Raw genomic sequence first — 19,299 nt, forward strand, 5'->3', positions numbered from 1 at the left:
CACATCAGGCTCCTCTGCTGGGAGCCTGCTTCTTCCTCTCCCACTCCCCCTGCTTGTGTTCCCTCTCTCCCTGGCTGTATCTCTCTGTCAAATAAATAAATAAATAAAATCTTAAATAAATAAATAAATAAATAAATAAATAAATAAATAAATAACTCTAGCATGTAAATAATTTGACCCTCCTGGATAATTTATCCACCTCCAACTATTCTGGTGTTGAGCTGTGATTTAGCACATCCATCTCAGGAAGTTCTGTTTGGCTTTCCTCCATGGGGAATTCATCTATCTCATCTCAAGAGTTTCAGTTAGTTCCACAGTTGTCCTCTGGGATATGTTATTTTATACAAACCAATTTCTCTGGTACCCAGTTTTCAGTAAGATGTGGCTCCATCCATATAAAAATACTTCTGTGTAATGAACTTGAAAGCTTTACTTATTATCTATGAGTCAGTAAAGTATCTCATTTTAATTTTAAAAAACAAATTTCTAACTTACAATTTACAATTTTAACCATTGACAACAAATTTGCATTTAAAACAAATACAAGTGGGTCAGGACCACCATCCTCTAATTGCTGCATTACTGAAATCTGTGATGGTTTCTCTTCCACAGCATAGTCTGTAAGGGAAGAAAACAACGTACAAGATTAGTTGAAGGGATAAATCAAGAAAGTAATCTGATGGAAGAACAGGCTAATTATTCACAAGAAAGAGTTAATGAAGCACCTGATTTACAGATACGGTGAACATACGTTTATACCTGCTGTCCCAGTGTAATGCTAATAGTTCCCCTTTCATTCTCAAAAGTGACCCAGTCCAGTTCGGATGAGAACATGGTTATCCTATATATAGACTTCTCCACAAACTGACTTATCCCATAATCTAAAGACCCCTTTAGCACATGCACCCCGCTGTTTATAGCAGCATTACCAACAATAGCCAAACTATGGAAAGAGCTCAAAGTCCAACCACTGATGAATGGATAAAGAAGACGTTATATATATATATATATATATATATACACACACACACATACACACACACACACACACAATGGAATATTAGCCATCAAAAAGAAAGAAATCTTGCCATTTGCAATGATGTGGATAGAGCTAGAGTATATTATGCTAAGTGAAATAAGTCAGTCAGAGAAAGACAAATACCATATGATTTCACTCATATGGCATTTAAGAAACAAAACAGATGAACACAGGGGAAGGAAGAAAAAAAAAAGAAGAGAGGGAAGCAAACCATAAGAGACTCTTAACTTTATGTAGAGAACAAACTTAGGGTTGATGGGGAGGGGGATGGGCTAAATGGGTGATGGGTATTAAGGAAGGCACTTGTAAAAAGCACTAGGTGTTGTATGTAAGTGATGAATCACTAAATTCTACACCTGAAACCAATCTTACCATATGTTAACTAACTAGAATTTAAATAAAAACTTGAAAAAGAAAAATAAAGATAGCCCTTTAACAAAAATTCTCCAACTATCACAAGAATTTCACATATTACATGTTCTAAGACCAACATTTAAAATAATCTATGATGTACAAGAAAGTGATAATACACTACTTACCTCTGGATGAAAAGATGTTGAGGGGTTGAGGTAGAGGAGAATCCTACTTTTTACTCTATATTCTTTTGCACTGTTGAGATTTTTTTTTACCATTAAAAGACTAAATTTAAAAAAAATGTACCCCAAAAATAAACTAAAACTATCATAAGTGACTGGTTTCATGAAACACTTCCTCTAAGTCAAGAGTTCAGCACATACATCAATCACCAAAATCACCAGTAAATCAACACAACAGATTCCAAACATGGACAAGTTAATACTTGAGACCCTGCAAAGAACCTTTCCCATTTAATCCCTAAAAGCACAGTATGTGATACTCAGTCATGCCATTTTGAATGACGGTAGTCTTCCCAGCTTGAAGACAAAACCATGGATAATAACCAACAGAAAGCAAAAAACTATTTTTTGGATGTAAGAGGAAATGTCTACTCTACCAATGAAAATATTTATTGAAAAGAAAAATATTAAGTGACTTTTAAAAAGAAGAAAATATTTGTATGAAATTATTCCACTGGAATACAAAAACTGCAAAATTCTGGTGAAGAGATAGTAATATGGTTAAGTAAGTATGAACAGTTGTTTCTTAGTAGGAGAGTTTTGATAATTAGATTTAATGAAAATGGAACCTTATTTAAACAACAGAGTAGGCCAATTTAACTTCTTATAAGTTAAATCTAAGACTCTTTAAAATAACCGAAATTTGAACCTAAGTAGTAACTTTATTAATGAAAGAATATTTTTAGGGGGTCCTAGTAAAGTAGCAAAGATTACATAATCAAAAGAATGCTTAACTTACGTGAAAGCTCATAGTTGAACTATCTCGGACATGGCTGGATTTTATAGTCAGATATTTTCAGCCAACACTGCTGAGCTCACTATAGGCCCAGCACCATGGTAGGAGAAGACACAAGCATGAATTAAGACTGAAGAAATGCATGGTTTTAGTGAAAGAATCAGATCTATAAAATATCCAAATAACAGCAGGAAAAGTTAATATAGTAAAGGTCTATAAGAATTTCTATTCTGGGGCACCTGGGTGGCTCAGTCAGTTAAGCATCCAACTCCTAATTTTGGCTCAGGTCATGATATGTGATTGAGCTCCACGTTGGGCTCCACACTCAGTGTGGAGTCTACTCGAGACTCTTTCTCCTCCCTCTTCCTCCCCCTTTCCTCCTCCGCCTGCTAATGCATGCACATGTGCTCTCTTTCTCTCTCTAAAATAAATAAATAAAATCTTAAAAGAAAAAAAATGAATTTCTATTCAAACAGAGATGATGTAAAACACTACTACAGAGCAGCATTGGTAAGGATTCAGAGAAGAGCTTTTCATTAATCTGGATTTTGAAAGGCTGAGGAGTTCTTCAAGGAGTCTACAGTATACAAGGATATTCTAGGCAGAGGAAAGGAAGATAAGGAAAGTATTAATTACATGTCTACTTTGCACCAGACACTGTTCTTGCTATTTACTTTCAGGTATGAAATCTGATTTAATATTCACAATGACTTTCAAGTAGGTGTAATAACCTAAGATTAGGAAAGATTCAGGGAGGATAAATGACCTGCCCACTGGGTCACAGCTAGAAAATAAGGGTACTGGCATTAAAACCCAGGTTTGTCCAGTTTTGCAGTCCATTCTCTCCCGACTATTCCTCAGCAAAAGAAAAAACATGGAAGTGTGGAAAGTGAATATTCAGAAAACAGTAAATGATCTGTAGTGTGCATAAAGTACTGGGGTATTGGCCAGAAATAAAGTTAAAATATAAGTTGAGATAAAGTTATAAGGAACATTGTATGCTAAAATAACTAATTTATACTGAAGGCATTGGGAATCCACTGAATGTTTCTAAGCCAGAGCAATACATGATAATATCTATGGTTAAAAAGATAACTGGCAACAACATGAAGGATAAAATAAAGGAGAGAAAGACTGAAGGCAAGGACACCAGGTAAAAGACTAAGACAAAACTGTGGAAAGATAACTGATAAACCATCTCCTAAAAATGTACTAATTAGATGCTGACCTGTATCTGTCAACAACAAACCTTCCACATAAAGATAAGCATTCTTTTGATTGGATAGTAATTCTACTTCTTATCAGAACTCACTAAAAATATTTTTTTAACAATAAAATTGCTATTTACATTCAGGCTCTCCATTTATTGTACGTACATTTCTGAATGTATAATACACAGCAAAACAAAGTTAGATTAATGTCCTGACTGTTCAGTCAGGTGGGCCAAACCCTAGAACCATAAGCAGCTCTTCAGAGTATTATGTGCTTTGAAATATAAAGAAAAAAGTGCCAACGAACTACATTTATACTATAATTAAAAATATATCCTTCCAACAAATGAAATGACCTTATAATCTAAATACATAAATATCTACTCTGAAACCATCAGTAACAGCAACCATTATTGTCATGGCACCGAGTAATTGTTTTCTCTGTTGAAGGAGGAAAAGGTGGTTATGACTCGGATTCTCTTTCCCTTAATCAGAAGGCAACATCTGGCATCCCACCATTACTATCCCTGTTTAAACACGTAAGTCCACATACCTCCTTTCACACCAGTGGAGATGAGAATGGGAGGAAGGCCATCTTCAGGAATTAGGTTCATGGCACTGCCAACAGGACTTCCAACCTGAGTTATACTCCCAGAGAACAGAGAAATATCCATCTAGGAAAAGTAAATCAGCAAAGTGAGTTTTATAGAGAGGTCAAGACTGTAGCAGAATACTACTGAGAATATAAATGTGAATTTAAGTGAAAATTTGGAAATACTTTTAGAAAAATACCATAAGTTTCTCATTAACCTGTGGTTTCCCAAAGGCCTGGGTTTATACTATGAAAATATTTCCAACTGTAGAGTTTCTCTTTTTGGCATCACCAAATCATAATAATGAGGGAAGAGGCCTTGTAGCCTGGGTTAAAGCTTTCTCTACCCATGTTTCCTCTGCCATAAAAGAAAATATTTTTTAAAACTGCTGTGGCAACAGAAAGTTTCAATGTAATGTCAATTTCTGAAACTTTAATGCATTTGGGTCCACTTAAAGTCTCCTTTACGCTGCTTTTCAAAAATAACTTTGACAGATGCCTGAGTGATTCAGTTGGTTAAGTGTCCCTGGACTCTTGATTTTGGCTCAGGTCATGATCTCAGGGTCGTGATAGCGAGTTCTTTGTTGGGCTCCGTGCTGCACATGGAGCCTGCTTAAGATTCTCTCTCTCCCTCTCCCTCCTTCCCACCCCTACCCCGGCTTTCTCTCTAAAAAATAAATAAATAATAAAAATAAAATAAAGGTAACTTTGAGAATAGTGGTGATGGTTGTACAGCAATGTGAATGGACTTACTACTACTGGTTTGTACATTTAAAAATGATTAAAATAGCAGATTTTATGTTATGTATATTTTACCACAATGAAAAAAGGGAAAAAATTAACTGATAAAATACAGAGATTACAGGAGTGCCTGGGTGGCTCAGTCAGTTAAGCGTCTGACTCTTGATTTCAGCTCAGGTTGTGATCTCAGGGTCCTGGGTCCAGACTCCATGTTGGGCTCCACGCTCAGGAGAGAGTCTAATGGAGGATTTCTCTCTCTCTCCTTCTGCCCCTCCCCCTGCTTGTCCTCTCCCTCCCTCTCTCTCTTTCTCTAATAAATAAAACTTAAAAAAAAATAGAGATTAAAGTCATTGTTTTCATTTACTATGCAATGAAATAAAACTTCAAGTTTATTTTTCTTTGCATTAATATGAAGATCACATTAACTACACTATTTAATAAAGTATAACATTGAAACATACATTTGGGGTAGAGCTAAATCCACTTAATTAACGATTTAATAGAATATCCTGGAAGGTATATTAAAATAATGCTCTCCTCATTATATTCTAAACTAAGCAAAAAAGAAAAAAAAAGCTTTAAAAAATGTTAAAAGTGTTTAAAAACTGTTTTTAACACATTTGTGTTAAAAAATGTTTATAGCAGCTTTATTCATAAGCGCCAAAGACTGGAAACCATCCAAATGTCCATAACAAGAATACAGATAAACTGTCATATATCCATACAATGAAACACTACCCGGCAATAAAAAAATACCAACTTTAGATGTACACAACATGGATGAATCTCATAATTAGTGTAAGAAGCTAGACATAAAACATTATATACTATATGTCTCCATTTACATGGAATTAAAGAACAGAGGTGCCTGGGTGGCTCAGTCAGTTAAGTGTCTGCCTTTGGCTCAGGTCATGATCCCAGGGTCCTGGGATTGAGCCCCACGTTGTCTCTCTTCTCAGTGGGGAGGCCTGCTTCTCCCTCTCCCTCTGCCTGCCACTCCCCCTGCTTGTGCTCTCTGTCAAATAAATAAAATCTTAAAAAAAAAAAAAAATTTAAAAACAGTCAAAACTAACCCATGGTGATACAAATCAAAATAATGGTTACCTTAGGGGAAAAACAGGCAGGTATTGACAGAAAAAGGGCATGACGGAACCTTCTAGAGTGATGGAAATGGTCTGTATTTTTACATTGGTTGAAACCCAGTGGTGGCTGCATGGGTATGTCTATAAATTCATCAAGTTGCTTCCTAAAGATTAATGTTCCTTAAGCACTTTGCTATCTAGATTTTACACTTGAATAAAGATTAAAACTATCTTTTAAAAAATGTCCATGTCTTACTGTATTTTTGTCTATAATTTAGAACTCTTATCAGTTTTTAGTGGGTTTTTCCTAAAAATTTTGCAGTGTTTTCAATACATCATCACGTAAGAGGAGACTTGGAAATAAAATTTTTTTAAGGATTTTATTTATTTATTTGAGAGAGAGAGGATGAGAGAGAGAGAGCATGAGATGGGGGAGGGTCAGAGGGAGAAGCAGACTCCCTGCTGAGCAGGAAGCCCCATGCAGGACTCAACCTGGCAACTCCAGGATCATGACCTGAGCCGAAGGCAGTCGCCCAACCAACTGAGCCACCCAGACACTCCGGAGATTTAGAAAGTTTTATTGACATATCATTATTACCTGATTTGAAAGCCTAGTATGGGAAATAAAGTAATCTATTCTAACTTACTATTTAATGATGCATAAATCCATCTTTTAGTATCACAGAAAGTGGTCATCTGGCCTCTACTTATATATCATCTGTGAAAAGGAATTTATTTCATTCAGTGAGCACCTCTTAAGTGCCATGTACTCTACTGGGCCCTAAAGATGAAAAAATATATTCTAGTCTGGCCCTAAAAAATCTGTTTTCCCACATTTTACCAGGTAAGTATTAGAGTGTTGAACAATGTTAAGAGACAGAAGTAAAATACCTAACTTGGTTTGGTTTTGCAAACTGAGCTGAACTTTGTTTCCTTGTAACATTCATTCACTAGAACTTCCTCTTGCATTCAAACAAAATTTATATTCTAAAAACCTATCAGGGGCACCTGGCTGGCTCAGTTGGTAGAGTGTGCAACTCTTGATCTCAGGGTTGTAAGTTTGAGCCCCATGTTGGGTGTAGAGATTACTTAAAAATAAAATCTTTAAAAATTTTGCATAGATACCAAAAGGTAGGGGCAGCCGGGTGGCTCAGTCGGTTAAGCGTCTGCCTTCAGCTCAGGTCATAATCTCAGGGTCCTGGAATGGGGCCCCATTTCGGATTCTGAGCTCAGCTCCCCCTGCCCCCGCCCATGCTCTCTCTTGCTATCTAAAGGAAGGAAGGAAGGAAGGAAGGAAGGAAGGAAGGAAGGGCAAGAGAAAGAGAGGGGAAGGAAGGAAGGAAGGAAGGAAGGAAGGAAGGAAGGAAGGAAGGAAGGAAGGAAGGAAGGGCGAGAGAAAGAGAGAGGAAGGAAGGAAGGAAGGAAGGAAGGAAGGAAGGAAGGTAGGTAGGAAGGGAGGGAGGGAGGAAGGAAGGGAGGGAAAGGTAGAACAGAACAAAGTAGAAATGCTCGGTTGAAGAAAAAGTAATAGAGGGAATCCTCAGCCACCTTTATATGGCCTGCCCTTCCCTAGCATGGCACTCCCAAGAGGCCACCACAGAACCTGGGGGACAGTTTGAAAACCAATGTACGAAGTGGGCAGGATTCCCTCTGCATGACCTCTAACGACAGCAGTAACCTGAGCTCACTGAAAACAACCTTCATAAGGATCTTTCTCCTGAAAAAAACCTCCAAGTATAGAGCAAAGAAGAATTGATTTTGCCACTAGACACAAACACACATGCACTGAACTGTATGTGAAACCTATAGGGTTCCACAAAAAGGTCACTCAATTTAGAAAATGGCAAAGCAGAAGCAGCACAAGGCTGAGTAAACTAAGTACTCACTTTTAGTTGCTATTTTTGTTTTCTTACCTCTGCTGGTAGAGGACTGGTAGTTACTGGCTTAACTGGGTCATGTGACACAGCCAGGGTTCCTGCAGAGGAAGTTCCATTCACTGTTAATTTAGCTGCATCAGCAACTTCTCCATTAGGCAAGATCCCATCAGCAAACCAAACTCGCCTCTGCTCTCTGGGCTGAGCCACTTGAGGAGCCAGAAAAATAAAACAGGCATCAACGTGATATTGGTAGGGTTTCTAACATAAAGAAGAGAAGGTCACCAATTCCAGAAGTACAAAGAAATCACTGCTTAGCATCTTATAAATACAAGAACTGTAACTGTGTATGAAAGTGGTTATAAATTAATAAAATACGAATTTAAATATATTCTTTACTTCTGTAACTTAAAGATTTAAAATACTTTGCTTTAAAATACTATGTACACGTATGATTATGTCACATACTCTGTTCCATATCACTGACAAAGAAACTAAGAAAGGTGCTTTAAGTGCCTAGAAAATAAATTAATAGCAGAAAAAATATCTAGCAATAGAGATCCACATCTCCTAAAAACATGAGGTTTCCACAGGAATTAAATATCTGGGAAAGTGATATGGTATTTTTAAAGGGCAAAAGATGCCCTGAAGAATGCTGAAGAATTATTTACTAATAAAGAAAGAGTTGGCACAGATATATAAGAGAACTGGGAAGCAAACGGACCAGATCTTTGGCTGAAGTGTAACTGAAGATGAAAAAAAGACTGATCTGGCAGCAGTGCAAAAGTAGTTTGCAATACGGGGAAAGCTAGAAAACTAAGTCTGATGAAATGATCTCTTTAAATCCAGTTCTGGATTCCAAACAGCCAAAACAAAGAAAGACTAGGGAAGAACAACAAAAACGACAAATGAAGTAAAGAGAAAAAAGATTTTAAGAAAGAAAGCCTGAACTCATAAAAATACAAGGAGTATGACTAAGGGATGATCTGAAAAGAGGGGAAAATGGGGAAGAATATGACAGTATCAGAAGTCTTTGATCTTCAAAAGGGGAGGAGGGCTATTTAGCAAGGGGAAGGGAATATTACTTGACAAAAAGACATAAAATTAATGAAAGAAGATTGATTTTAATTATCAAGGGAAACTTCTTGACAAGATCATTTTAAGGAAATACATAACTGTTATTTTTACTACTGATAATCTCCTGAATTTACAAAGTGCCTTTCATCTGACAATATCATAATCCTAAAGATATAATAAACTAAAATAAGCTGAGCCTATTAATTTCCTACCTATCATCTGACATAATCAGAATTAAAGTTCTGGATTTTATAAAGGTCTAAGTACCTAACAATATTTTCATATTTCTATATGGATAGATTAAAAATGAAAAGAGAAAATGGCAACGTGTTTTCAAAAAGCAATACTAGAATCGGCTGATCCAAAGAAAGAACTCTTCATTTTCAAAACTCCTACAAAGAACATTAAGGTAGGTGTGAGGCTAGAATTTTACAGACCAATCTCAAATTCCGTATCTTTTTTCAAGTATAAGCAGGGTATCACTCCATTCTTAAGTTGGAGAGGGTATTAGCGTATTTTTAGAAGTGCCTCCAAAATATCAGGCAACACAGTATTATTCTTTACTTGCCCAGAAATAGTCTTGACACATTTCTCACCTTGTTCCTTCCACTTTAATAACCACCCAAAGGGACTTATCTACAGTGCTTTAAAGACTTGTGCTGTAAAATCACATCAGCACCTTTTCAGAGGAACTTGGTGAGGAAAAAGAGAGAGAAGAGCACATGATCCCCTACCTTCTGCTCCAGGGTGCTTTAAAACTCCCACAGGTACCATCACAGTGGGAGGTGGAGAGCTCAGGGCTCCTGAGGCCTGAGCTTGCTGCAAGGGAGGGATAGTAGAACAGTATTCAGCAGGATTGTTAGGGTTAGGGCTCTGGCTTGAGGCACTCATCATGTTCTCCCAGGCTTGAGCTAAAGCAAATACAGACAATCAATGTGAATGGATTGCAAAATATGGACATCAAGACCTCCACAATATTGGATAAATAATGTAGCTCTTCCTCATTAACACTCATAGTATGTCTCTCTTCCAGCTAGTGAAGTATTAAGGATACAGGTGATTTTATTCAATAAAGGAGACCATTTAGTTAGATAACTATTTGGAAGCAACAAATAAGAATTAGGTGATAATTCTGATACAGACTGAGAGCAGACCAGTCTGAGGTTAATGACTAGGCTCCCAGCTCCTTTAAAAGAGACCATACATTCCCTTAAGAGGGAGTGAAACATCAAACTTACTAAGGATTTGCAACTGGGGTAGCATTTAGAAATGGGGGGGGGGGTCAGTTTAATATTCAATGCATTTAATAAAGTTCTACTGAAAATCAAAATTGGGGACTAAAATAGCATAGCTCCATTATATGATATTTTTTGTTTCATTTATAGACTTCTAGGCTCTTCTTAGTTGAGGTAAAATCTCACTTGAAAAATTCTGAAGCCTAAAGCGCAAGAGAACACATCTCGAAATTTCTGTGAATTCTGCTTTTGTGTAATCATTACCTCATGTAAAAGCATCCAGGAAAAACAACCATTTCACATCTTTGGTGTGTCTCAAAAGCACAGGACCCATTTGAACATGAAAATGTGCCAATGTCATATAAGAGCCATCAACCAATGTGAACGATCACAAATGTGTTAAGATTCTATATACTCTATAATTTTACTAACTAAATATTGACATATCAACTATTGTTTTTAAAGTAAACAGGATGAGAGAGGCTACAGAAATGAAAGGTATCAAATTTTATCTTCTAGGTTCAGGTAATACCACATGCCCAGGAATGGAAACCACCCAATTTTTTAAAGCATCTTTTAAAAACTCCCATTCAACATCAAAGAATGATCCATAAGATTATGAACATTTATTGCCTCCAAACTTCAGGACAAGTCTAAAAACAATAGCTATGTTCCTTTGAAAGCATTGGCAGAAAGAGGGGAGGAAGAGAAAAGGTGAAACGGAAAAAGGGATAGGGAACACTGAAAAGCATCAAATTAAATAAATATTCAGAGAAAGACTTCGCTAAGCCATGCGAGAGGAAAGACACTGGAAAAACCAGAAAAAGTAGATTACTTTAGGATTCCCCGGCAAGGGGAATCCTTGGCTTAATAAAAATAAGTACTCCATATGAATCCTCTGCCATTTCCTTCATCTTTAGCTATGCCAAGTTAAAAAAAAAAAAAAAAAAAGGAAGCTATCAACTTGAAAGACCTCATCAAATAAAAGAGGTACAGGGTACTGTAATTAAGTATCATGCTCTTTTCTGTGGATATACGTCCGAAAATGAAAGCAGAATAAAAAATCATCAGTTGAGCAAATGAGCGAAATAACTACCATCTAAAAATTGATCCTTAAGAGTAGAGAGAATGAATTAATATTTGATCAAAATTGTAAGAATTCAGAAATGGGAGGAAATTGGGTGGATCACAGGAGATCAGAACAGATCAGTTTAACTGACATGCAGTAGGTTAATAAGCCAGCAACAGGAAAACATCACTATGAGCAACACAGACAGACAGAGCAGGAGGGGTCTTAAGCAGATAGGTTCCGGCCTCCAGGATGCACACGACCCTGGCACAGGCAGCAGTGGTGTCCAAGTTGAACATTTTATTAGTAATTCTTCTGGCATCTGTGCAAAGATGTACTCAAAGAGAAAATACTACAGCCTGGACAATTTTGTTGTATCTCTTTAATAAATTCCTGTTTTAAAATTTTTAACTAAAATTCCCTTGGATTCATTTCCAGTCCCAAAAAAGATGAACACTGGACAAGATATATTTACCTTTTCCTGCTCATATTCTCTTACCACATAACTAAATTCAAAACGAATATCCTTATAACAAATCTAAGTAGTACTAAAGAGATAACGGATAGGAAAATGCACTCCTCTATTAGATCTTAGATGCTAAAATATTTATTTTTAACAAGATAAATGAAACAAGGTGTTAATAGGAATATATGTTAAGTTATTAAGGTATCCCTAGAGATAGCTTCCCTTAAAAGGAAAACCTCAGCCCAATTTTAATATTTCATCATCTGAGTAGTCAATAGCCTCCCACCCCCATCCTACTTCAGTCATTTCACAGGATAAAGCCACACAACACCAGATTTCCATGTGAACCTCCATTCTTCCTGCAAAACTTACCTGACGTTAGCATTCATTTATTAAGTTAGGCACAGGAATTCTGAAATTCTACAATATTTTCAAAACATGGAAATTTAGCTCAGTATTTTTAGTTAAAGTTGTGCCTTTTTGAGAAGGTGAGCAACTTATAGAGAAAGGCAGGAAAAAACAGTTGCCTTTTCATAGGAATTCTCTTGCTTTGTCTCCATAACTGTGAATTCAAACTGTTTTAATACTTACCATTCATTAGCACTGAATGGCAGATTACACATACTCTAGCTTCCTTTCTATCCATGTATAACAGTTTACATTTCAGGCTACAGCAGGAAGCACAGAAAACCTGTAGGAAAAAGAACATACTAAATTTATTTAGAATCACAGTACAAAGGGAGCAAACCAATACTGACCAACACTGACTAACAGGAAACCATATTACTACAACACTGAAAATTTCAAAGGAAAATGCAACTGAGGAAGCTGGGCACAAGACCCAACTCAAAAGCAAGAGTGAGATGACAAGTCTGTCAGCAATAAGGAAAGTCAAAGTGTTGGCTGAAAATAAAAATCTTAGCCAAGATCACATAACAAATACACAGCAGGGGGGAAAAATGAGCTGCCTTTAGGCGAAATTCCTATACATGATATCACATAACATGGGCATTTAAAGATAGTTACAACTGTTTGGAAAGGCTAACATAGTAAGGTGAAATAAGCAAGCATTGAGAATTCCAGGTTTTACTTCTGGTTTTTACTCATCTTATGTGTGGAATAATAATCATAATAATCATTTTCACTGGTTTATTATGAAAGCCAGGAAAGATCAAAGTATACAACTCAATCCTAAAAATAAGCACAGGCCCAGCTATAGAAAATCAGAACAGGCAACCAAAAATTCACCAGGCCAATTTCCAGCACCTTATTTCTACTTTTCCATGGTTGGTTCCTGATAATCTTACTTTCTTCTCCCTTCCACATCAGGCAATAAGAATCTCCTTAGCTCCATGTTAAGATTTATTTTCTTGAGAAGTCATTTAGTCACTTATCACAGAGAGCCCTATTCAGGCAGAAGGCTGTTGCCAGTATGGTAAATTCTACTAATGCAGTCTTTATGGTCAAAAAGTATCTATCTGACAAAGACGAATCAAGAGACGAGGTCATATAAAGACAAAGAGAGATCATCTCCTTTCCTACTAGGTATAATTAATCTATCCAGCTACTACAATTAGCAATTTACAGTCTTCATAGGCTTTATATTCTCAAAGTAACTCCCTGCAATGCAGGGGGAACAGGAAATAGATTATCCTTTTTTCTCTCAGAAGAAACTGAGTTTGGATGGTTAAATGACTTGTCCAAGTTCACAGCAAACTATGAATACAAGCTTTTTACATATACTATCTCATTTAACCTCGATGAAGGCACTCATTTACAATTAACAGAGTTAAAATAACCAAATGTTAAGTAAAATCGTTTAGCTATACAGCTAGGTTACGTAATAACTCTCCAAAGGCTCTGTTCTTCAGCACTATGTAATATTGCCTCATACTAACTCATATATGGCATTTCATTTTAATTTGAGACTTGACTTTTCTTTCTCCCACACCATGACTACATCTAGTCAGTTGCTAAGTCCTGTTGGTTCTCCCTCTTAAATGGTTCTCATAAAATACCATCTCTCCCTCTCCATCATTAATGCTGCTGCCTTTATTTAGGCTTCTATTATCTGAGGCCAAGAAGATAATCATAATCAATTATCTGTCCTCCTAATCTTCAGATATGTCTTTCTAATTCATCTTTCACACAAACAATAAATGACAGAACTTTCTAAACAGTGAATCTAATCATGTAAATCTTGAAATCTTTCAATAACCTTTCTAATCAAGACATAAAACCAAGAAGCTATCACTCACTCATTTATGCTACAAATATTTGAGCCCCAACTATGTGCTGGGCAGCACACTACCCTACTAGATGTAGCAGTGAACAAAATAGATATGACCTTTGCTTTCATGAAATTCATAGTCTACAGAGGTTAGAATCTGAAATTAAATAATCACACAATTGAATATAAAATTACTTGCTTCAAAAGAAGTACATGATAAAATAAGATGTAATCTAGGCCTTACCTCAACTGGCAGGGTCAAGGGAGGTTTTATTTAGAAAATGAGAGAGAGAAAATCTGAGGTAAAAGTTTTTCATGCATAAAATGGTAACAAGGAGAGAGACAATAATAAGCAGAGGAAACAGTAAGTGCACAGGTCCCATTAGGGGAAGAAAACATGGCTCCATTAAAGAACTAAAAATAGTTAATGTGGCTAGAGGCCCTTGGGTTAAGGGAGACACAGAATAAGATGAGGCCAGACAAGACAAATACCATACAATTTCACTCATCTGTGGAATCCAAGAAACAAAACAAATGAACAAAGAAACAAAGAGAAAAACAAAAAAATAGACTCAAATACAGAGAAGTGGTGGTTGCCAGAGGGGAAGTGAGTGGGGGGGATGGGTGAAATAGATAAAGGGGATTAAGAGGTACAATTGTAGTTATAAAATAAGTCATAGAGATGAAAAGTAGAGCATAGGCGATACAGTCATTAAGAGTAACGTATAGAACTGTTCAATCATTATGTTGTACAAATGGAAATATAACACTGTATATTAACTACACTTCAATTAAAAAAAGATGGCAAACCAGGCAAAGGTTCTATAGGTTGTATTAATAATTTTGTTTTTTTAATAGAGCAATGGGAAATCACTTAAATATTTTAATCAAAAAGAAAGATATGATCACACCTGCATGGCTACAGTGTAGAGAAAAAAGAATGAATCTGGGATTATTCAACATACAGAACTCAATTAATGTAACACACATTAACAGAATGAAAGAAAAAACCCATATAGTCATCTCAAAGCAGAAAAAGCATTTGACAAATGCAACACCCTTTCACAATAAAAACAGTCAAAAAACTAGAAACAGAAGGGAACTACCAGAACATTATAAAAGCTATATACAAAATATCCATAGCAATTACCATACTCAATGGTGAAAAACTGAAAGCTTTTCCTCTAAGTTCAGAAATGAGGCAAGGATGCCTGCTTTCACCTCCTCTACTCAACATTGGTATTGGAATTTCCAGCCAAAGTAATTAGGCAAGAAAAAGTAGTAAAAGGCATCCAAATTGGAAAGAAGTAAAATTATCTCTGTTTGCGGATGATATGAACTTATATACAGAAAACCCTAAATATTCCACATAAAAAAACTACTAAAACTTATAAATGAATTCAGTGAAGTTGCAGGATACAAAGTCAACACACAAGTATCAGTTGCATTTCTATACACTAAAAATGAACAATCTGAAAAGGAAATTACAAAACATTCCATTTACAGTAACATCAAAAAGAATAAAATAGACTACATAAAATATCTGTGTTATATATAATGATCAAAGGGCTAAGATCCCTAACATATAGGAAGCTTCAGTGAACTAATAAGAAAAATACAAATACCTCTAAAGAAGATAAGCAAGAACTCACACAGCTAAATCTATAGAAAAATAAATAAAATGACTAAAGATACACTATGTATCACTTGTGACAAAATAAAAATTAAAAGAATGAGATACTCTTTTTCTATTGTACAAAGATTTTTTAAAAAACTGATATTATCCAATGGTGGTGAGGGTATAGAGAAAAAAGAAACTTTCTCTCATATCCTCCTGGTAGTAGTATAAGCTGGTAGATTAATTTAGCAATATCTTTTAAATTTTTAAATGTTTATTCCCTTTGATTTAGCACATGCAATTTTTAAAAATTTTATTTTTTATTTTCATTTTTTTAGAGGGGGGAGGGGCAAAGGGAGAGAATCTCAAGCAGCCTCAACACCCAGCATGGAGCACAGTGCAGGGCTCTATCTCATGTCCCCAAGATCATAACCTGAGTCAAAATCAAGAGTCAAACGCTTAACCGATTGAACCACACAGGCACCCCAGCACATGCAAATTGAAAGATTTATCATACAAAAAAAAAAAAAAAAAATCCAAATGTGTGATGAGATGTATACAAGAATTAGTTCTGTACAGTTCGTAATAGTCAAAAGTTGTGGACAACAAAAATGTTCATCAGTACAGAAATGGTTAATTAAACCACAGTATAACCATTAAATTGAATGCTGTTAGCCTGTAAAAAGAATGAGATAGTTCTATATGTAGTTACTCACATGGAAAAGAAAAGTAAAATAATCAAGTTGGAGGATAAGAATTGGACTTTTTACTTTATATTATTATTATTTTTTTTTTTTGGTGTTGGACTGGGATATTTTAATTTTATTTTGAGTAGAACCTTTTCCGTATTCTAAGAGGAAAACAGAATTAAAAGGAATATTAGTTGGGTTTTAAATTATCTCTCCCCCAAATACATATATTGAAGTCTTAACCCTCCAGAATGTGACTCATTTGGAAAGAGGTTCTTTACAGAGGTAATCAAATTAAAATGAGGTCATTAAGGTAGGCTCCTAATCCAATATAACTGGTGACCTTATAAAAGGGGAAATATGGACACAATATGCAGAGAATACAATGTGAACATAAAAATGACCACCTACAAGCCAAGGAGAAAGACACAGACTAGATCCTTCCCTCACAACCCCTAGAAGGAACCAACCCTGTCACCACCTCAATCTCTGACTTCTAACCTCTGGAATTGTGACACAATAAATTTCTATTGTTTAAGCCATCAGTTGGTGGTACTTTATTTTAAAGATTTTATTTATTTATTTGAGAGAGCGAGTGCAAGTGGGGGAAGGAGCAGAGGGAGAGGGACAAGCAGACTCTGTGCTGAGTTTGGAGCCTGACTCGGTGCTCGATCTCACCACCCTGCCATCATGACCTGAGCTGAAATCAAGAGACGGAAGCCCAACTGACTGAGCCACCAGGTGCCCCTAGTGTTACTTTATTACGGACAGTCCTAGCAAACTAATACAGTTGGGAATTTTTGAAGTAAACGACTTGCTTTGGGTAAAAAAATGCTCAAGAAAGAATGAAAAAAAAAAAAAAAAACCACCCCACAAAGATATCCTTTTGTAAAAGCAAGCTAGGAGGCAGCATTATGCAGTTAAACAGAAGGACCTAAGCCTACCCATCCTTCCCAATATTGCCATGAGCCTAACAATAGTGTGGCGGGGGATCTTTTATGACTCCAAGGAAATTAGAGCACAAAAGTTAGAAAAGTGGATGACTTGCCAAGAAACTACCTACAATGGCAAGAAAATGGGAATCAGGCAAAGGGATACATTTCTGTGGGATCACCCATGCCAGAGAACTACATGGGATCAAATGTAACAGACACGACAAAACCACCACAGGACAGTGCCTGTGACTGACACAGATGGTGTACCACAACATAAAATAGAAGATTGACCCGGAAATGCTGGCTCTCATTCTCAAAAGACAAAGACTATCATGTAATAATCTCCTCAGTTCATTAGAATTAGAACCATGGAACAGATAGGCAGAATCTAAGAGATCTGAATCAACTGAGAATAGGTTAATAATCTTGGGATTTAAAATTACTGGATAATACTAAAGTTGCCTGACAAGAGCTAGATGAAGTTGTTTATCATGAATCAGGTTAGTCAGTGTTTCTCAACAAGGGCATTCTTGGCATTTGGGACAGCCAATTCTTCACTGCACAGCGCTCTTCTGCTTAACACAGGACGTTTAGCAGCCCAAGTCCCAGATTACTAACCTCCAGTAGCAACCCCAGTCACTGTGACAAAAACATCCCACCTCACACTACAAACATTATCTAAGTTCTCATCTAACCTTCCCCAGTTCTCTGAGCTACAGAGTCAAAAAGTCATGTCTAGAAATAGAGAATTACATATTTACACATACAAACTTACTACGCTACCAAAATATCATACCATACACTTTTATTATCACAACTAACACAATCTACTACAATCTATTACATTTATTTAACTTATTCTCCATTTTCCCAAGCTAGGGTGTAAACTTCATGAATAACTGAAGTATTTTAATACTGATATCACAATGCCTGAAATAAAATAGGTACTTAACAAATGTTTATTGCTTCCTTGATAACTAAAGTTATTGCACACATGAATATATGAGCAGAGAAACAAACATTAATGTGGATTTATCTGGGAAGGGCTATATCATAGATACATTTGTCTTTGTAGAGACAATTTATGACGATATATAATACATATGCTATTCAATGTTCCAGCTAAGTACTGGTTAAAATCTTCCATTTGTGTGTTTTTGGTCTTTTTACTGAGGTCAGCTCATTTTGTTGTTTACATATATTAAGGTTTATTCTTTGTAATGCAGAGTTAAATTTTTTTTTTAATTGAGATATAGCTGACAAACATTATATTAGTTTCAGGTGTACAACATAACGAACGACTCAGTATTTGTATATATTGCAAAATGATCACCACAATACAGTCTAGTTAACATATGCCATCATACGTAGTTACAGAATGTTTCTTATGACAACTTTTAAGATTCAATCTCTTAGCAAACTTTAAACATGCAATACAGTAGTATTAACTATAGTTGCTATGCTGTGCATTACATCCCCATGACTTTTTTTGTAACTGGAAGTCAGTACCTTTGACTCCCTTCACCCGTTTTGCCATTTTAACCTACCCCTACCCTTACTACCTCCCTGCCTCTATCTATGAGCCTAGAGCTTGGGGGGTTTGGGGTTTTTTGTTTATTTTTAGATTCCACATATAGGAGAGATCTTAAGGTATTTGTTTATCTCTGACCATTGGTGTGTTTACATGTAATTTTCTTTAATGTGCCATTTCTGGATTTCAATTCAACTTTATCATTCACTGGCCAAATGACTTTATGGGAATAATTTAAACTCTGCAAGCCTCATTTTTTTCCTCATATGTAAAAATAAAATGTTAACAGTCTCCTTGTAAAGCTTTTATGAGGATTAAATGAGATAATACATGGAAAATGTAGTACATAGTAGGGACTGCGTGAATGATGGTGCCTTTCTTATTTCCCTTTTCTTTACTTTCACTACTTCCCACTCATGGCGTTCCACATAACAAATCCTATTGCCAAATTTATAAACAAGTTTTATACTCAAGTACCATGTGTGCCTATTTATGCCCCCTTACAGTGAGAATAACACTTAGTCCTTTAAAATTCTTGAAAATTCAAATCATCAAATGTTCACTTAATTCTTCCCAAC

General features: G+C 36.0%; 1 protein-coding gene across 3 annotated transcripts in view; it reads right to left on the reverse strand.

Moving 5' to 3' along the window:
- The window catches only part of ZFYVE9 (zinc finger FYVE-type containing 9), a 170,865-nt gene that overhangs the window by 58,871 nt on the left and 92,695 nt on the right, over positions 1–19,299 (reverse strand). For 2 of the 3 annotated variants that reach the window (XM_026498096.4, XM_057310792.1), the window contains exons 5-9: positions 12,310–12,409; positions 9,683–9,859; positions 7,911–8,080; positions 4,136–4,256; positions 496–618 (exon numbers count right to left, since the gene is read on the reverse strand). In XM_026498096.4, the coding sequence (XP_026353881.3) occupies positions 496–618; positions 4,136–4,256; positions 7,911–8,080; positions 9,683–9,859; positions 12,310–12,409 (691 nt within the window). The remainder of the gene's footprint in view (positions 1–495; positions 619–4,135; positions 4,257–7,910; positions 8,081–9,682; positions 9,860–12,309; positions 12,410–19,299) is intronic. The other variant, XM_044383877.3, reaches the window with a different exon arrangement.

The sequence above is a fragment of the Ursus arctos genome, unplaced genomic scaffold, assembly GCF_023065955.2.
Source record: "Ursus arctos isolate Adak ecotype North America unplaced genomic scaffold, UrsArc2.0 scaffold_12, whole genome shotgun sequence".
Classification (NCBI taxonomy): Eukaryota; Metazoa; Chordata; class Mammalia; order Carnivora; family Ursidae; genus Ursus; species Ursus arctos.